This window comes from Dicentrarchus labrax, unplaced genomic scaffold (genome assembly GCF_905237075.1).
Source record: "Dicentrarchus labrax unplaced genomic scaffold, dlabrax2021, whole genome shotgun sequence".
NCBI lineage: Eukaryota > Metazoa > Chordata > Actinopteri > Moronidae > Dicentrarchus > Dicentrarchus labrax.
The window spans coordinates 22,637,640-22,654,913 of record NW_026136704.1 but is presented as its reverse complement, the minus strand read 5'-3'; the positions used below and the strand labels follow the sequence as shown (position 1 = coordinate 22,654,913).

The 17,274-nt window shown below is 38.2% G+C and overlaps 2 protein-coding genes and 1 long non-coding RNA gene across 4 annotated transcripts; 2 read left to right on the top strand and 1 right to left on the bottom strand.

The window, feature by feature from the left end:
• Positions 1–94: 94 nt before the first annotated feature.
• On the top strand, positions 95–17,270 carry LOC127361885 (extracellular calcium-sensing receptor-like). Of its 2 annotated transcripts, none has more exons than XM_051396947.1 (8): positions 95–408; positions 12,145–12,439; positions 12,516–12,829; positions 13,124–13,419; positions 14,088–14,293; positions 14,440–14,661; positions 15,211–15,334; positions 15,415–17,270. In XM_051396947.1, exons 1-8 carry the CDS (start codon positions 98–100, stop codon positions 16,326–16,328), a joined length of 2,682 nt encoding a protein of 893 aa, XP_051252907.1. In that variant the 5' UTR covers positions 95–97; the 3' UTR covers positions 16,329–17,270. The 2 variants fall into 2 exon arrangements, with proteins under 2 accessions (XP_051252907.1, XP_051252908.1); XM_051396948.1 differs by lacking the exon at positions 95–408 and adding an exon at positions 11,352–11,664 and having other exon boundaries at positions 12,540–12,829.
• LOC127361896 (uncharacterized) lies at positions 2,818–9,003 on the bottom strand. Its single transcript, XR_007884367.1, has 2 exons — positions 8,926–9,003; positions 2,818–2,882 (listed from the first exon to the last, which is right to left on the bottom strand). It is a non-coding gene; the product is annotated as an uncharacterized LOC127361896 (long non-coding RNA).
• LOC127361888 (extracellular calcium-sensing receptor-like) lies at positions 4,321–9,721 on the top strand. The gene is made up of 8 exons (XM_051396959.1): positions 4,321–4,639; positions 4,885–5,179; positions 5,278–5,567; positions 5,842–6,137; positions 6,795–7,000; positions 7,114–7,335; positions 8,395–8,518; positions 8,598–9,721. The coding sequence occupies exons 1-8, from the start codon at positions 4,329–4,331 to the stop codon at positions 9,500–9,502; spliced, it is 2,649 nt and encodes an 882-aa protein (XP_051252919.1). The 5' UTR covers positions 4,321–4,328; the 3' UTR covers positions 9,503–9,721.
• Positions 17,271–17,274: the final 4 nt, after the last annotated feature.

Genomic DNA, 17,274 nt, shown 5'->3' with positions numbered 1-17,274 from the left:
CTCTGATGTACAGTTGCTGACGTATAGTTTAAGGAGGGACACTTTTGTCTCAAAAGCTATATAAACCAGTGAAAACACACATACAGAAATGTGGAGGATGGAGATCTCAGCTCTCTTCATTGGCCTGATCTGGTCTCTGAGTTTGTGTGATCTGAACTTAGTCTTCGCCTTGAATGGCTCTGGGGATGGTCGGAAACAAGGGGCTGGGCTTACAGATGGTAGGTCTGTTGCAGGGGTCAGCACTGAGGCCTCATCTGTGAAATGTAAGCTCCAGGGTAGCACTCGTCTACCTGCATTCTCAATGGATGGTGACTACGTTATTGGGGGTGTTTTCTCCATCCGCCACTTCAAAGACACAGTGGAGTATAACTACACCACCGTGCCTGAGCCACTGAGGTGCACAGGCAGGTTAGTAAGAGGGAGAAGGAGTGAATATATGAGGATGTTACACTGTGTGGGCATAGAATTGTTTTGATATGCATAATGTGCTTACAGTGGTTTTGGAGCTATTGTATAGTATTCTACACTTATCAAATATATATATATATATATAATTAAAATATGGCCATATACATTCATAAAAATTGAGTGTGACTGCAAAATATATGCAAAATATTTTTTATATTTGTTAACTGCAAATATAGATGTGTTTAACAACTTATTTATACATATTGAACTGGCTAAAGACAAGGTAAGACTTTAGATTTTGTGAAGTATTGCTATTCTAGGGTTTAAAATGTGATATGTTATCCTTTGTTTTCAATTTTGGTAGTCAGGTAACTGTGTAATATATATTTGTTTCAGAGATGTCGAGCAGCTATAACATATTGCCCATAATTATGAATTGAAGTTCTGCTTTATTGTGTTTTCTTTTCTATTAGAATTGTAAATTGTCCTTATCATATGTCAATTTGAACAGTGACATGAGTGTCTGTGTGCAGCATTGACTCCCGTGAATTGCGCTTCTCACGTGCAATGGTTTTTGCCATTGAGGAGATTAACAACAGAACAGAGTTGCTGCCGGGCATCAAACTCGGTTATCAGATCAGATATTATGTCATCATCACAGGTTCTTACTTCTAAAGATGAGAACATTTTAGAGATTAATGGAAGAGTGTATTTTTTTTAAAAATATAACTCCCACTAATATGGTTTAAAAAAAAGAAGGAAAAAAAAAAAAAAAAAAACCCAAACTTAAAAAAAAAAAAAAAAAAAAAAAAAAAAAAAAAAAAAAAAAAAAGAAAAAAAAAAAAATTTAAAAATAATTAAAAAAAAAAAAAAATTTAATAAAAAATAAAAAAAAAAAAAAAAATAAAATTTTTTTATAAAAAAAGAAAGGAAATTAAAAAAAAAAAAAAAAAAAAAAAAAAAAAAAAAAAAAAAAAAAAAAAAAAAAAAAAAAAAAAAAAAAAAAAAAAAAAAACTAGTGGATTGGTGATGGAACTGAAGACATACGTACGCCCCAAAATTTTAAACAAAAAAAACCCAACCCCCAAATAAAAAAAAAGGTGAAAAAGAATGTTATTAAAAAAAAAAAACAAACAAAAAAAGGGGGGGGAAAAAAAAAAAAAAAAAAAAAAAAAAAAAAAAAAAAAAAAAAAAAAAAAAAAAAAAAAAAAAAAAAAAAAAAAAAAAAAAAAAAAAAAAAATTTTTTTTATAACAAAAAAAAAAAAAAATAAAAAAAAATAATAATAAATTTTTTTTTTTTTTTTTTTTTAATTTTAATATTAATTAAAAAAAAAAAAAAAAAAAAAAAAACTGAAGACAGTAAACTTTTCCCAAAATGGTTATGATGTGTCATTTGATGCCAACGGGGATCCTGTGGCCACCTATGAGCTGGTGAACTGGCAAAAAAGTGAGAGTGGCAACATTGAGTTGGTGACAGTGGGGCTCTATGATGCATCACTGCCAGTGGGCCAGGAGTTCCGTATAAACAAGAATATCACCTGGGTGGAGGGTAGGACACAAGTAAGGAGCACAAAAGCAATAATTTAACATATTTTAATTTCAAAATGTTTGATCTTAAAGGGTAGACTATGTGTTCTTGGTCCTTGTTCCCCCTGTCCAAACTGGCTTTAAAGAGATCTATTTCTAATAGTTACATTGTAAACGATGTGGGACAAAAATCCAGAGTCCTCATTCTGTGCAAAAATGGTAATCTTCGAAAGTTACAGTAGTTTCAATATATATTAATATAAAAATAGTGTTCTCTTAGAAGATAAGTACTTTACGTACATATTGACATGTGAGTATTATTTTACTAGCAGATTTGAAAAAATCCTTTTTTGCTTGGAATGTTGCACAGTACACTTGAATAAGTGTGTGTGTTGTACCTATTGTGCCAGGTTCCTGTATCAGTGTGCAGTGACAGCTGTCCTCCAGGAACTCGTAAAGTGTTGCAGAAAGGAAAACCCATCTGCTGTTATGACTGTATACCGTGCCCTGAGGCAGAGATTAGCAATGTTACAGGTACTTTCTTTTTTTTTTTTTTTGCAATGCATTTCCACAACATCAAGTAAATGAGCGCTAAAAGCTCTTTTTGATTTTTTTCAGATTCTCCTGATTGTTTCCCTTGCCCCAAGGAGTTCTGGCCTAATGCAGAGAGAGACACTTGTTTCCCCAAGCCTGTAGAGTTTCTTTCCTTTGACGAGGTCCTAGGAATCATCCTGGCTGCATTCTCTGTTGGTGGTGCCTGTCTTGCCATTATAACAGCGGCTGTGTTCTTTCATCACAGAACATCCCCGATTGTCAGGGCCAACAACTCTGAACTGAGCTTCCTGCTGCTCTTCTCCCTGACTCTATGTTTCTTATGTTCATTAACTTTCATTGGAGCACCCTCTGAGTGGTCCTGCATGCTGCGCCACACAGCGTTTGGGATCACCTTTGTCCTCTGTATCTCTTGTGTTCTCGGAAAAACTATAGTAGTGTTAATGGCCTTCAAAGCCACACTCCCTGGTAGTAATGTTATGAAATGGTTTGGTCCTCCACAGCAAAGAATGACTGTAGTGTCTTTCACATTCATTCAAGTTTTAATATGTACTATTTGGTTGGTTGTCAGTCCCCCTTTTCCAATGAAAAACCTAACTGTATACAAGGAGAGAATCATCCTGGAGTGTGCATTAGGTTCAGCTATTGGGTTCTGGGCTGTACTCGGGTACATAGGCCTTCTGGCTGCCTTTTGCTTAGTGTTAGCTGTCCTAGCCCGGAAACTACCTGATAATTTTAATGAAGCCAAGCTTATCACATTCAGCATGCTGATATTCTGTGCAGTCTGGATCACCTTTATCCCAGCGTATGTCAGCTCTCCTGGGAAATTTACTGTGGCTGTAGAGATATTTGCCATTCTGGCCTCTAGTTTTGGACTAATACTGTGTATATTTGCTCCAAAGTGTTTCATCATATTGTTTAAGCCAGAGAAAAATACCAAGAAACATCTAATGAACAAAAATTAATCCAAAGACATCTGAGGTTTTGGAAATTATGTTCACATTCAACACAGTCTCCACTTAGCTGATTTTATATATTTACATGTTCATGTTTTTCTTTTCATATTATATATTTTGTAATTATTTTTGAATGTCCTTTTTTTCTTAATTCATAGATCATTTTCAAACTGTAATATTTTGAATGTCCTATTAATATGTTATTATCTTATTTAACTGAACAATTTTGGTCATGTTCTAAATAAAGTCTAAATTCACAACTGGTGTCACTGAGGTCTATCTCAACATTTTGGTTCCAATATATCATAGCGGAACAATAAATCTTACTTATATAAAGACTCAGTGTAACATTTATTAGGATTCATTGTCAGACATTAAAGATAATATGCATAACTATGTTTTTATTAATGTAAAAAACCTAGAAAAATAAAATAAAATAAGAATTTTAATTTTTTGTTACTTTTCGCTGCTGCATTTTCCCCTTAATGCTTGGAAGGGGAGAGTGAAGCAAAGCAGTTGTAATCTGCAACTACATGGGTAGATGCTGCTGAATCTTACACACTTGTCCTTTAAGATGAGAATAAGTCACATAAACAAAGGATTGCATTTGTTAGGGTTAACTGGATGAGCTAAAAAACAAAGTGTTGGGGTAGGAAAAATCTTTAAATATATCTAGTGTTTACATGATAATTTTTCAAGAGGAGAAAAGAGACAAAGGGAAAGGCTTGATAAAAAGTTTCTCAAATACTATTGGGTAAGGACATCCTCTCTCTGATGTATTAGTAGGGGTGACGTACAATTGAAGGAAGGAAGGTTTTGTCTCAAAATCTATATAAACCAGTGAAAACACACATACAGTATGCCTGTATACAGACACTTGAGTGATGGAGCTCTCAGCTCTCTCCATTGGCCTGATCCTGTCTCTGGGTGTCTGTGAGCTGAATTCAGCTCTTGCCTTGAATGATATTGATAATGGTCTAAAACAAAGGGCTGGGCTTACTGAGGATAGGTCTGTTGCTGGGTTCAGCACTGAGGCCTCATCAGTGACATGTAAGCTCCAGGGTAGCACTCGTCTACCTGCATTCTCAATGGATGGTGACTACGTTATTGGGGGTGTTTTCTCCATACACCACTACGTTCACACAGTGAAGCATAACTACACCACCATGCCTGAGCCAATGAAGTGCACAGGGAGGTTAGTAAGAGGGAGAAGTGTTGGATATAATGATGTTACACTGTGTGTAGATAGAAATGTTTTGATTTGAATGATGTGCTTACAACTGTATTTCAAAGCTTGTATGCAGTCTCGAAAGCTTGAAAAATCCTATAATTTTGACAGGATAAAATAGACGATGAAAGTAGATTTTGACTATTGAAATGTGAAAGGAATTGTTCTTATCATATGTAAATTTGAACATTGACATGAGTGTCTGTGTGCAGCATTGACTCACGTGAATTGCGCCTCTCATATGCAATGGTCTTTGCCATTGAGGAGATTAACAACAGCACACAGCTGCTGCCAGGCATCAAACTCGGTTATCAGATCCACGACTCATGTGCTGCAGTGCCCTTGGCGGTGCATTTGGCCTTCCAGCTTTCAAATGGCCTGGACCCGGTGTTTTACACTGGCAACAATTGCTCGCAGTCTGGTATGGTGATGGCTATTGTCGGTGAGTCTGGGTCCACACCATCCATCAGCATGTCGCGCATCATTGGGTCCTTTAACATTCCTCTGGTAAATGTTTTCAATTTCTCTCTCAATTTCTGTTTAATGTTAAGCCAGTGCTGATTTTTCTGCCTGTCAGCGTGAGTTACACTGTTGTTTTTCATTAGGTGAGCCACTTTGCCACTTGTGCATGCCTGTCTAATAAGCAGCAGTACCCGGCTTTCTTCAGAACAATCCCTAGTGACCAGTTCCAGGCTGATGCGCTGGCCAAGCTGGTAAAACACTTTGGCTGGACTTGGATAGGTGCTGTCCGGTCGGATTCGGACTATGGCAATAATGGCATGGCGTCTTTCCTGAACGCAGCACAGAAGGAGGGGATCTGTGTGGAATACTCTGTATCTTTCTATCGAACCCACCCACGTAGCAGGATCCAGAGAGTGGCTGATGTTATTCGCAGGTCTCTACATCACTGATAGTGCTTTTGTTCCCTGTGTTAACACTGACCCTTTGCACACAAAACTATTAACAATGTTTAGGCAAACATAAGATATAAGATTATTTTATTTTCTTTGTTGCAAATTTGCAGTCTCTTTTTTAAAATCTTTTTCATAACATACCCTAACTGAAGTATTTCTCATTTTTCTTTGTGTTTACTGTATAAGAATTGTTTAAAAACGTAATTGTTATGCTTATATTGTTATTCTATTTAATGCACCATATTGTCTCTCCAGGTCAACAGCTATGGTTATTGTGGCATTTGCAGCCTCTGGTGACCTGAAGATCCTGCTGGAGGAGCTGTCGCATGAGCCATCTCCACCTCGCCAGTGGATAGGCAGCGAGGCCTGGGTAACCAACCCAGACATGCTGAGGTTCAGCTTCTGTGCTGGAGCTATCGGATTTGGCATTCAGCAATCTGTCATCCCAGGTCTGAGAGACTTCTTGCTGGATCTCTCTCCCTCTAAAGTGGCTGCCTCCCCAGTGCTTACTGAGTTCTGGGAGGGTGCATTCAACTGCAGGCTGGGAAAAAGTGAGACAGTTCTGTTGTGTCTTAACATAGCTCACATTTACCGCTGGGTCCCTGTGATTCTGTTGTTTTGTTGATTATATGTCTGAGTGGAGTTTTCTGGCTGCAGTGGTTTCACAATGCCAACACTGATGTCCTAAAAACAAACACACAATGTATAGACAGTCTTCAGATCACTAAGCTGAACAGAGATTAATAATTGTATTTATTAGCATGTATCAGTAACAATCTAGGTATAATATGGCTATCATACTTACAGTGATTTCATTTCCTTTATCAATTTGAAGGACATTAAAACAGGTCAAATTAGTTGGTGATTTATACAAAAGTTGAAAACCTTTTGCCTTTTATTAATGGAAACAATTGTGTGATCAGTGATTCTTGTTAAAGTGTGTTGGAATACATAAAGGTAAAAAATAAAAACAGAGCCTGACATAAATTGAAATAGCAGCTATTTAAAAATGATATGATGGTATTTCTGCAAAATAGTAATTTGCAATGTAATGTAGAGAGATATATGAGTTTGTGCAGGACACATTTGGCGAGTTAAATAAAACAAAAAAAGCAAAAAGGAATCATAAATACGGACGGAAGACAGATTAATGTAAAATATTTGTCAAGGCTAAATAAACACCTTCCTATGTCTTATGTGTGTTTCAGGTGCAGCCATCGACAAGAGTGTGTGTGATGGAACTGAAGACATACAGACTCTCCAGAGCCTGTACACTGACACATCTCAACTCCGAATCACTAACATGGTTTACAAGGCTGTTTATGCAATAGCACATGCCATTCATAATGCAGTGTGTCAGGAAGCAAGTTCTACAACTCAGTGTGACAAAAACACCAGGATAGAGTCAAAACAGGTCAATTGAAATAAATAAGTGATCAACCCCAATTACATTTTTTTTTTATATCTGGTATATTTTATATGACTTTATTTTTTCCCTCACTTTTTTACTTTACGTCATCCTCACAGGTTCTTACTCAGCTGAAGAAAGTAAATTTTTCCCAAAATGGTTATGATGTGTCATTTGATGCCAATGGGGATCCTGTGGCCACATATGAGCTGGTGAACTGGCAAAAAAGTGAGAGTGGCAGCATTGAGATGGTGACAGTAGGATACTATGATGCATCATTGCCAGTGGGCCAGGAGTTCCGTATCAAGAGGAACCTCACCTGGGTGGAGGGTGGCACACAAGTAATGAGCCCACAAGCAATGGTTTAACAAATTGGTTGATCTCAAATGGTACAATATGTGTTTTTGTTTCTCTGTCTCTCCTGGCCCTGCTGTCTGTGCAGAGATCTTTTCAGATATTATGAGACCTCAGCAGTCTAAGATAGACAAATGAAGTGGGTATGTTACAGTATTATCAGCCTGAAATCCCCCCCTTTATAGTTTTTTGTAATACTTTTGGTGGAGGGGTAGCACCAAAAAGAAGGGATTTGCACAAAAGGACTAAGTTTGAAAGGTAATGACCTTATTTGTTTGACTTTGACAGCTAATTTAAGCATCAGCTGAACTTTAGAATGGGTTTGTACGTAAATGTGATACTGAACTGAGACCAAATAGATAATAGTTTCTGCAAAAATTACATTGTGGAAACAAATGAAACAGGGAAACTTCACTTAATTTACCCTTAATTTGTGTATTCACCATATAAGTATTTTTCTTTTACTACATTGTTTCAGTTTGTTAATGTATTGTCCTCATTTGCAAAATACATATTCCTTAAACTAAAATAGATTTCTAAATGGAAGCGTCCAGTCTACTAAGTTATTCATTCTGTTGGTTCATCTACCCAAAATGAAATAATAACAAAAACTGCCACACTTCTAGGTTGTCTCATGTGACCTAAAAATAAAAACAGGTCCTCCTCTACAAACTCATGTTCAACTGCCACATTTCTAATCTATTTCAAGACCTGGGAATGAGAACAAGGTGTTTAAATGTTTAATGCCCGATCTACAGCCAACGTTAGTTTGTTTTTTATGGGCTTCTGTAGACTACGTGGCGGACACCATGGAAGGCGATCCATGGCGTCTGTAGATAAAAACGTTTCCTTCTAAGGTCATGGAAAGATTACTACATTCAGATTATTATACACGAATGAAAACATACCTATTAATATTACATTTCTGTCAGTAGGTCCTCCTAAATGTTACATGCTGTACCTTTAAAAAATGTGAACCCATCCCTTAATACTAAGAGCTACATAACACACCTGAATATGTGAGTTTGTTTGTACCTATGTGCCAGGTGCCTGTATCAGTGTGCAGTGACAGCTGTCGTCCAGGAACTCGTAAAGTGCTGCAGAAAGGAAAACCCATCTGCTGTTATGACTGTATACCATGTCCTGAGGGAGAGATTAGCAATGTAACAGGTACTTTCTTCTTTTTTTGCAATGCATTTCCGCATCATCAAGTAAATGAGCGCTAAAAGCTCTTCTTGATTTTTTTCAGATTCTCCTGATTGTTTCCCTTGCCCCAAGGAGTTCTGGCCTAATGCAGAGAGAGACACTTGTTTCCCCAAGCCTGTAGAGTTTCTTTCCTTTGACGAGGTCCTAGGAATCATCCTGGCTGCATTCTCTGTTGGTGGTGCCTGTCTTGCCATTATAACAGCGGCTGTGTTCTTTCGTCACAGAACATCCCCGATTGTCAGGGCCAACAACTCTGAACTGAGCTTCCTGCTGCTCTTCTCCCTGACTCTGTGTTTCTTATGTTCCTTAACTTTCATTGGAGCACCCTCTGAGTGGTCCTGCATGCTTCGCCACACAGCATTTGGGATCACCTTTGTCCTCTGCATCTCTTGTGTTCTTGGAAAAACTATAGTAGTGTTAATGGCCTTCAAAGCCACACTCCCAGGTAGTAATGTTATGAAATGGTTTGGTCCTCCACAGCAAAGAATGACTGTAGTGTCTTTCACCTTCATTCAAGTTTTAATATGTATTATTTGGTTGGTAGTCAGTCCCCCTTTTCCAATGAAAAACCTAACAGTATACAAGGAGAGAATCATCCTGGAGTGTGCATTAGGTTCAGCTATTGGGTTCTGGGCTGTACTCGGGTACATAGGCCTTCTGGCTGCCTTTTGCTTCGTGTTAGCTGTCCTAGCCCGGAAACTACCTGATAATTTTAATGAAGCCAAGCTTATCACATTCAGCATGCTGATATTCTGTGCAGTCTGGATCACCTTTATCCCAGCGTATGTCAGCTCTCCTGGGAAATTTACAGTGGCTGTAGAGATATTTGCCATTCTGGCTTCCAGTTTTGGACTAATACTGTGTATATTTGCTCCAAAGTGTTTCATCATATTGTTTAAGCCAGAGAAAAATACCAAGAAACATTTAATGAACAAAAATGAGTCCTAAACCATCCAAGGTTTGGAAACAGTTAAGATGACAAGATACAGTTCATACTGTGCACATTCAAACAGTCTTTGCCTAGGTGATTTAAATATTTACAAAACTATAATATATACAAATATTTTCTAGCTTTCAATTACATTTTTGAATGTCCTTTTAACATGTGATTGTCCTATTTTTCATCATCATATTCTAAATAAAGTTAAAATTCATAACAGAAATGTACAGTACTGAGTCCGGTCTCAACATTCTTTGAGAGAAATTATTGCTATATTTTTGTATGACTGAAAAACAATTTAAATGGTGAGAATGCACAGAATGGGGTAGCTACATGGAATCTGATCTTTTAAATTCTGATTTGGGCCACTTTCATATGTGGTCAAAATATGCAGGGGGAGGCACGACGAAACAGCTATTTGCACTGTCAAAGTGGCCAAAGTCTCAAACTTTTGTGTTCTGCTTGTTCAACAGCTGTTTGATAAACTGATCATACTATCACCCTTTTGTTGAAATTGTGGATAATGAGCACTGTCGTGTTACAGTAAAATATATAATAAAGTCTGTTTTTATTCCCTCTGACGTAATGACGGCATCGGAAGGTGATGCCTTGAACAGGTGAGAGTAGATGAAGACGTGTTGGTTCTTGCAGCCAGTAACAATTGGCGTGCTTTGCATCTGTAACACATCTTTGTGATACCAGTTAAAACAACAATGGCAGCCAGCGAGACAGATTCATTAGATTTTGGTGGACTGGACTGTAGCCTAGCCTATGGTGGTGCCGTGTTTCTCTATGATGTCATAGAGAAATGAAAGAAAAGGCTGAATACAAATGAGGTGTGTCAAACAGCGCAGGAGCAGTTGTTACTGTGGGACACTCCCTTTGCTCAATAATGATGAAAGACTCAGTTCTTCCTTAGCAGCTTGATTCTATCTCAATCCATTCTGTTAGTAAGTTACATTCAAAGGCCCAGTGGGTTACTTTTAGGAGGATCAATTGGCAGCCACTGTAGTTTCTCCTACATGTTTGGAAGGGGAGGGTGAAACAAGGGAGTTGCAATCTCCAACTACACTGCAATATGCCACTAAATACACTTGTCCATTGTCATCCTTAAAGGAATGTCTCAGCAGGACTACAAACAGTGCCATCAAGATGCCAAAGCTGTAGACTACAAAAGCAAATACCTCCACTATATCTGCATACTTGGAAAAAATTATAAGCTTGGCCTCACTGTGTCTGTGACTGCTAGAGTCTTGGCTGTTCCCCAAGCTAATGTAGGACGTGGCAAAGACAAGGACTGACATGCATGTGAATGTGGCCATTCCAAATTGCGATAAAAATTGGAAAAATACAATTTGACTTTTTCTGCTGAGGGAAATACCAGCAAACAAACTGGTTTGTGTTCATTTTAAAGCACCCTAGGTTTCCTTTAAGTATATATATTAATCAACATTTGTCCTTTTTTATCAGACACAATGGAATGAGTTGGAATAAAGCAGCTGAACTTCAGGTAACTCACAAGACAGTTTCGTAATAGCATAAGTATGGATTTTGTGGGAAAAACAAAAACAAAAAAGGTATAATGGCAGGACAATTATGAAATGAGAAAACAGACAGGGACACTTGATGAAAATTATATTGCATATTCAAAGAACATTGGATAAGGGCATCCTCTCTCTCTCTCTCTCTCTCTCTCTCTCTCTCTCTCTCTCTCTCTCTCTCTCCCCCTTCTCTCTCTTTCTCTCCCTCTCTCTCTGATGTAGAGTAAGCTTACGTACAATTGAAGGAGGGAAGCTTTTGTCGAAAAATCTATATAAAGGAATGAAAACACAATATGCCAAAACACAGACACTTGAGGGATGGAGATCTCAACTCTGTTTATTGGCCTGATCCTGTCTCTGGGTTTGTGTGAGTTGAATTCAGCTCTTGCCTTGAATGGCTCTGGGGATGGTCTAAAAGAAAGTGCTGAGCTTACAGAGGATAGGACTGTTGCTGGGTTCAGCACTGAGGCCTCATCTGATAAATGTAAGCTCCAGGGTAGCACTCGTCTACCTGCATTCTCAATGGATGGTGACTACGTTATTGGGGGTGTTTTCTCCATACACAGCTACATGCACACAGTCAAGCAAAACTACACCACCAAGCCTGAGCCACTAAAGTGCACAGGGAGGTTAGTAAGAGGGAGAAGTGGTGGATACAAGGATGTTAGACTGTGTGGGGATAGAAATATTTTAATGTGTATGATGAGCTTACAATTGTGTTGCAAAGCTTTTGTGTCATGTAAAGGTAAAACAAAAAAGGGTATAGAGCCACACAAATGACAGGTATTATATTTGGAAAAAAATAGAGCATACAGTGTGACTATTTGAAAAATAAGCATTTTATATTTCGTAACTAAAAATGTAGTGTTTTCAAAAAAATCATTACTATTTAGTTGTCTATGTTAAATATGTGCAATATGAAATCTTATCCCGTGCTTTGGATTGGAACTCTGTGATATGTATTTGGTTCACAGATGCACTGCAGCTAACATGTTATTTTCCATATCTCTGAATCACAATTCTCACTTATTGTGTATTTTCTGTAAAACAAAATTGAACTGTTTTTATCATCAGTAAATTTGAACATTGACATGAGTGTCTGTGTGCAGCATTGACTCCCGTGAATTGCGCTTCTCACGTGCAATGGTCTTCGCCATCAAGGAGATTAACAACAGCTCAGAGCTGCTGCCCGGCATCAAACTCGGTTATCAGATCCACGACTCGTGTGCCTCAGTGTCCCTTGCAGTGCATGTTGCATTCCAGCTTGCTAATGGCCTGGACCCGGTGTTTTACACTGCTGACAATTGCTCACAATCTGGTATAGTGATGGCTATAGTCGGTGAGTCTGGGTCCACGCCATCCATCAGCATGTCGCGCGTAATCGGGTCCTTTAACATTCCACAAGTAATTATTTCGAATTTATGCCAAACTATGTGTTTTAATATAAGCCAATGTCAATGTTCTGTGTGTCCCATTAAAGAATAACACTTTTATTTCCCTTCAGGTGAGCCACTTTGCCACTTGTGCATGTCTGTCCGATAAGCAGCAGTTCCCGAGTTTCTTCAGAACAATCCCTAGTGACCAGTTCCAGGCTGACGCGCTGGCCAAGCTGGTAAAACGCTTTGGCTGGACTTGGATAGGTGCTGTCCGGTCGGATTCGGACTATGGCAATAATGGGATGGCATCTTTCCTGGATGCAGCACTGAAGGAGGGGATCTGTGTGGAATACTCAGAATCTTTCTATCGGACTCATCCACATAGCAGGATCCAAAGAGTAGCTGATGTTATCCGCAGGTCATTGATTGCTCTTTTGTTCCCTGTGCTGACATTGACCCTCCGCACACAAATCTAAAAAACATTTAGTCAAATATGAGATTGAAGATTATTTTATTAAATTATCAAATTATCTTTTTTCAATATGTTTATTTCTTATATTCATTATTGATAATATTTTAGGAATAGATTCAGTGAGACCAACACCACATTCTATGTGTCAATATTGTTTTTATTATTTTTTATGTTTGTTTTGTTAACACACTCACTTTATGTTTACATTGGTATAATTAATGCACTTTAATTTCTCTCCAGGTCAACAGCTTTGGTTATTGTGGCGTTTACAGCCCCTGGTGACTTGAAGATCCTGCTAGAGGAGCTTTCACGAGAGCCTTCTCCACCTCGCCAGTGGATAGGCAGTGAGGCCTGGGTAACAGACCCAGACATGCTGAGGTTCAGCTTCTGTGCTGGAGCCATCGGATTTGGTATTCAGCAATCTGTCATCCCAGGTTTGAGAGAATTCTTGCTGGATCTCTCTCCCTCTAAAGTGGCTGCCTCCCCAGTGCTTACTGAGTTCTGGGAGGATGCATTCAACTGCAGGCTGGGAGAATGTGAGAAAGTTAAGCTGATTTTAAACATAGTTGACATTCACAGGCCTTTGTGGCTGTGTTACTTTGTTGATTGTCTGTTTATGTGGAGCTTCCTGTGTTAAATAGTCAGCAGGTGCTTTAAGATCCAACCTTAGATTTCTATTAAGAGGGAAATCTATTGATTTTAAAAAAGGACGAGGAGATGATGAATGTAGAATATAGATACATAAAGCTGCTAAAATGTACTTGTACTAGCCTTTATCAGTAGCAGTAGCCTGTGTGTAGGTCTATTTATATTGTCAGTGACTTCAGATCATTTATTTTAAACACATTGTGGAAAGTTGTGGACATTTTTTGTGATCTGCTGACTGTTTTATGTTGAGTTGGGATGGAAGACCCTATATAAAGGTAAAGAAAAAAACAATCAGGCCCAAACTGAAGAAGACACTATTTGACAGATAACAAATAAAGGCATGGCTTAAAAAGTGTTTCTGTAATGTAATATACAATAAGTATATTTTATGAATAAATCTGAAAAATATAGATGTATCACTTTCTACAAGGGACAATTGGCAGTTGAAATAAAACAAGAAAACAAAAAAAGAATATTAAACACGTTAGAAAGAATAACAATATAATATAATTTTTATGGCTAAAAAACACCTCCCTCTGTGTCTGTGTGTTCTTAGCTGCAGCCACAGATGAGATTGTGTGTGATGGATCTGAAGACATACAGACTCTCCAGAGCCCGTACACTGACACATCTCAACTCAGAATCACTAACATGGTTTACAAGGCTGTTTATGCAATAGCACATGCCATTCATAATGCAGTGTGTCAGGATGCAAATTCTACAACTCAGTGTGACAAAATCACCAGGATAGAGTCAAAACAGGTTAGTCAAAATGAAACAAACAAACCCGAAAGCATTCCTTTTCACTGTAATGTACCTTTAGTTAAATGTAATATGTATTTGATTTGACATTTTCCTTTTTCTCTCCCTCACTGTCACTGACTGATGACTTCACATCCTCCTCGCAGGTTCTTCATCAGCTGAGGAAAGTAAATTTTTCCCAAAATGGTTATGATGTGTTATTTGATGCCAACGGGGATCCTGTGGCCACATACGAGCTGGTGAACTGGCAAAAAAGTGAGAGTGGCAGCATTGAGTTGGTGACAGTAGGGTACTATGATGCATCACTGCCGGTGGGCCAGGAGTTCCGTATCAACAGGAACCTCACATGGGTGGAGGGTGGTACACAAGTAAGGAGCACAAAAGCAATAATTTAACATATCAATGACGTTACAACAGCAGCTACATTGAAATGGCTTTATGAAGGCATTTCTTCAGCCAGTATGAACAAGATGGTTACAATGACCAGTAACCGTTTCTGTACACATATTGCCATGTGAGTATTGTTTTAAAGGTGCAGAGTGTAACATTTAGTGGGGTCCATTGGCATGATTGGAATATAATATGCTAAACTATGTTTTCATTCGTGTAAAATCACCTTAAAGTAAGAAAGGCCACCATGTTGAACCATCATGTTTCTACAGTAGCCCAGAATGGACAAACCAAACCCTGGCTGCAGATGTAGCCATTCTCACATTTCATGGCAACCTTAGTTTCTCCTTTGCACTTTGAAGGGGAGGGTGAAATGAAGGAGTTGAGCATTTGAACTACACCACCAGAAGCCACTAAATCCTAATCACTGGACTTTTAAGTCAGACTTGATTCATTACTGACTTCATTAATCCTAAAATCTGCAGAAAAAGACATGAAAATGTGTGAGTTTGTATTTATGTGTCCAGGTGCCTATGTCAGTGTGCAGTGACAGCTGTACTCCAGGAACTCGTAAAGTGCTGCAGAAAGGAAAACCCGTCTGCTGTTATGAATGTATACCATGTCCTGAGGGAGAGATAAGCAATGTTACAGGTACTTTCTTTTTTTTTTTTTGCAATGCATTTCCACAACATCAAGTAAATGAGCGCTAAAAGCTCTTTTTGATTTTTCAGATTCTCCTGATTGTTTCCCTTGCCCCAAGGAGTTCTGGCCTAATGCAGAGAGAGACACTTGTTTCCCCAAGCCTGTAGAGTTTCTTTCCTTTGACGAGGTCCTAGGAATCATCCTGGCTGCATTCTCTGTTGGTGGTGCCTGTCTTGCCATTATAACAGCGGCTGTGTTCTTTCATCACAGAACATCCCCGATTGTCAGGGCCAACAACTCTGAGCTGAGCTTCCTGCTGCTCTTCTCCCTGACTCTATGTTTCTTATGTTCATTAACTTTCATTGGAGCACCCTCTGAGTGGTCCTGCATGCTTCGCCACACAGCGTTTGGGATCACCTTTGTCCTCTGCATCTCTTGTGTTCTTGGAAAAACTATAGTAGTGTTAATGGCCTTCAAAGCCACACTCCCAGGTAGTAATGTTATGAAATGGTTTGGTCCTCCACAGCAAAGAATGACTGTAGTGTCTTTCACCTTCATTCAAGTTTTAATATGTACTATTTGGTTGGTTGTCAGTCCCCCTTTTCCAATGAAAAACCTAACCATATACAAGGAGAAGATTATCCTGGAGTGTGCATTAGGTTCAGCTATTGGGTTCTGGGTTGTTCTCGGGTACATAGGCCTTCTGGCTGTGTTTTGCTTTGGGTTAGCTGTCCTAGCCCGGAAACTACCTGATAATTTTAATGAAGCCAAGCTTATCACATTCAGCATGCTGATATTCTGTGCAGTCTGGATCACCTTTATCCCAGCGTATGTCAGCTCTCCTGGGAAATTTACAGTGGCTGTAGAGATATTTGCCATTCTGGCCTCTAGTTTTGGACTAATACTGTGTATATTTGCTCCAAAGTGTTTCATCATATTGTTCAAACCAGAGAAAAATACCAAAAAACATTTAATGAACAAAAATCAATCCAAAGATATCTGAGGTTTGGAAATAGTTTAGATAGCAATAGAGCGTATGCATTCAAGACTGTCTTCACTTAGCTGATTTTAATGTTAATTTACATTTACAAGTGTTTATACAATAAATATTTTTTAAACGCACTGTAATTTTTTTAATGTCCTTTTAATGTCATATAGTTTCCATCGTGTTCTAAATAAAGTCAATATTCTTAACAAAAATACAGAGTTCTGTCTTGACATTCTGCTAATATTGTTGTTTGAAAAGTGATTTTGAAATTTAAATTTGAAAATAATTTAAATTGAGAGAATGCAAGCTTAATGCAGAAAGAGTTGGCTATTGTTGCCTCCATAAAAACAAAGGGATAATTATTCTATACAAGCATTTTGCAATTAAAATCTAAAGTTTATTACAAGCCATAACTCTGTTTCCCTGGTAACACTTGAGGTCCTTCCTAATTCCTGGAAGAATCATTACCATACCATAATATTCTAATGCAATGGAAATGTTGTTCACTACTCAAGTAAATAGGACGAACCATTACGACTTGGCAATGAGAAATGTTTCTACTTCCCTCCGCTCAGAGAGCCCTTTGGCTCAGCTATGAGAAAGGGAGCTAACGTTATGTTCGGAAGATTCAAAGTCAATAACAGTGCATAATGTCGAGAAAGGGTTAATATAAATTCACAGTATGTTTAATAACAAGGCAAACTACCTCTCCAGCCATGTCATTATCCCAAAATCAATATTGATTTTCATGAACGAAAGGATTATGATATATACTATATATATTATAATGTGATGGCTGATCAGTATATTTCTGTATATTTGAGTGTTGACATAAGCAGGGATAAAGGCCATTCACACAGCACAGATTGATGAACCTGGCCTCACGTTACATGTGACACATAGTATGGCACATAGTATGGCTGTCTACACCGTCCCTCAATCTAAAAGAAGGAGCTAGCGA

Coding starts and splice junctions, on each gene's coding strand:
- LOC127361885 (XM_051396947.1), top strand. CDS start 98: ATGGAGATCTCAGCTCTCTTCATTGGCCTGATCTGGTCTCTGAGTTTG. Junction 12,440..12,515: donor GGTCCTTTAACATTCCACAA/GTAATTATTTCG, acceptor GTCCCATTAAAG/AATAACACTTTTATTTCCCT. Junction 15,335..15,414: donor AGAGATAAGCAATGTTACAG/GTACTTTCTTTT, acceptor TTGATTTTTCAG/ATTCTCCTGATTGTTTCCCT.
- LOC127361888 (XM_051396959.1), top strand. CDS start 4,329: ATGGAGCTCTCAGCTCTCTCCATTGGCCTGATCCTGTCTCTGGGTGTC. Junction 4,640..4,884: donor CCAATGAAGTGCACAGGGAG/GTTAGTAAGAGG, acceptor GTCTGTGTGCAG/CATTGACTCACGTGAATTGC. Junction 5,568..5,841: donor GTGGCTGATGTTATTCGCAG/GTCTCTACATCA, acceptor TTGTCTCTCCAG/GTCAACAGCTATGGTTATTG.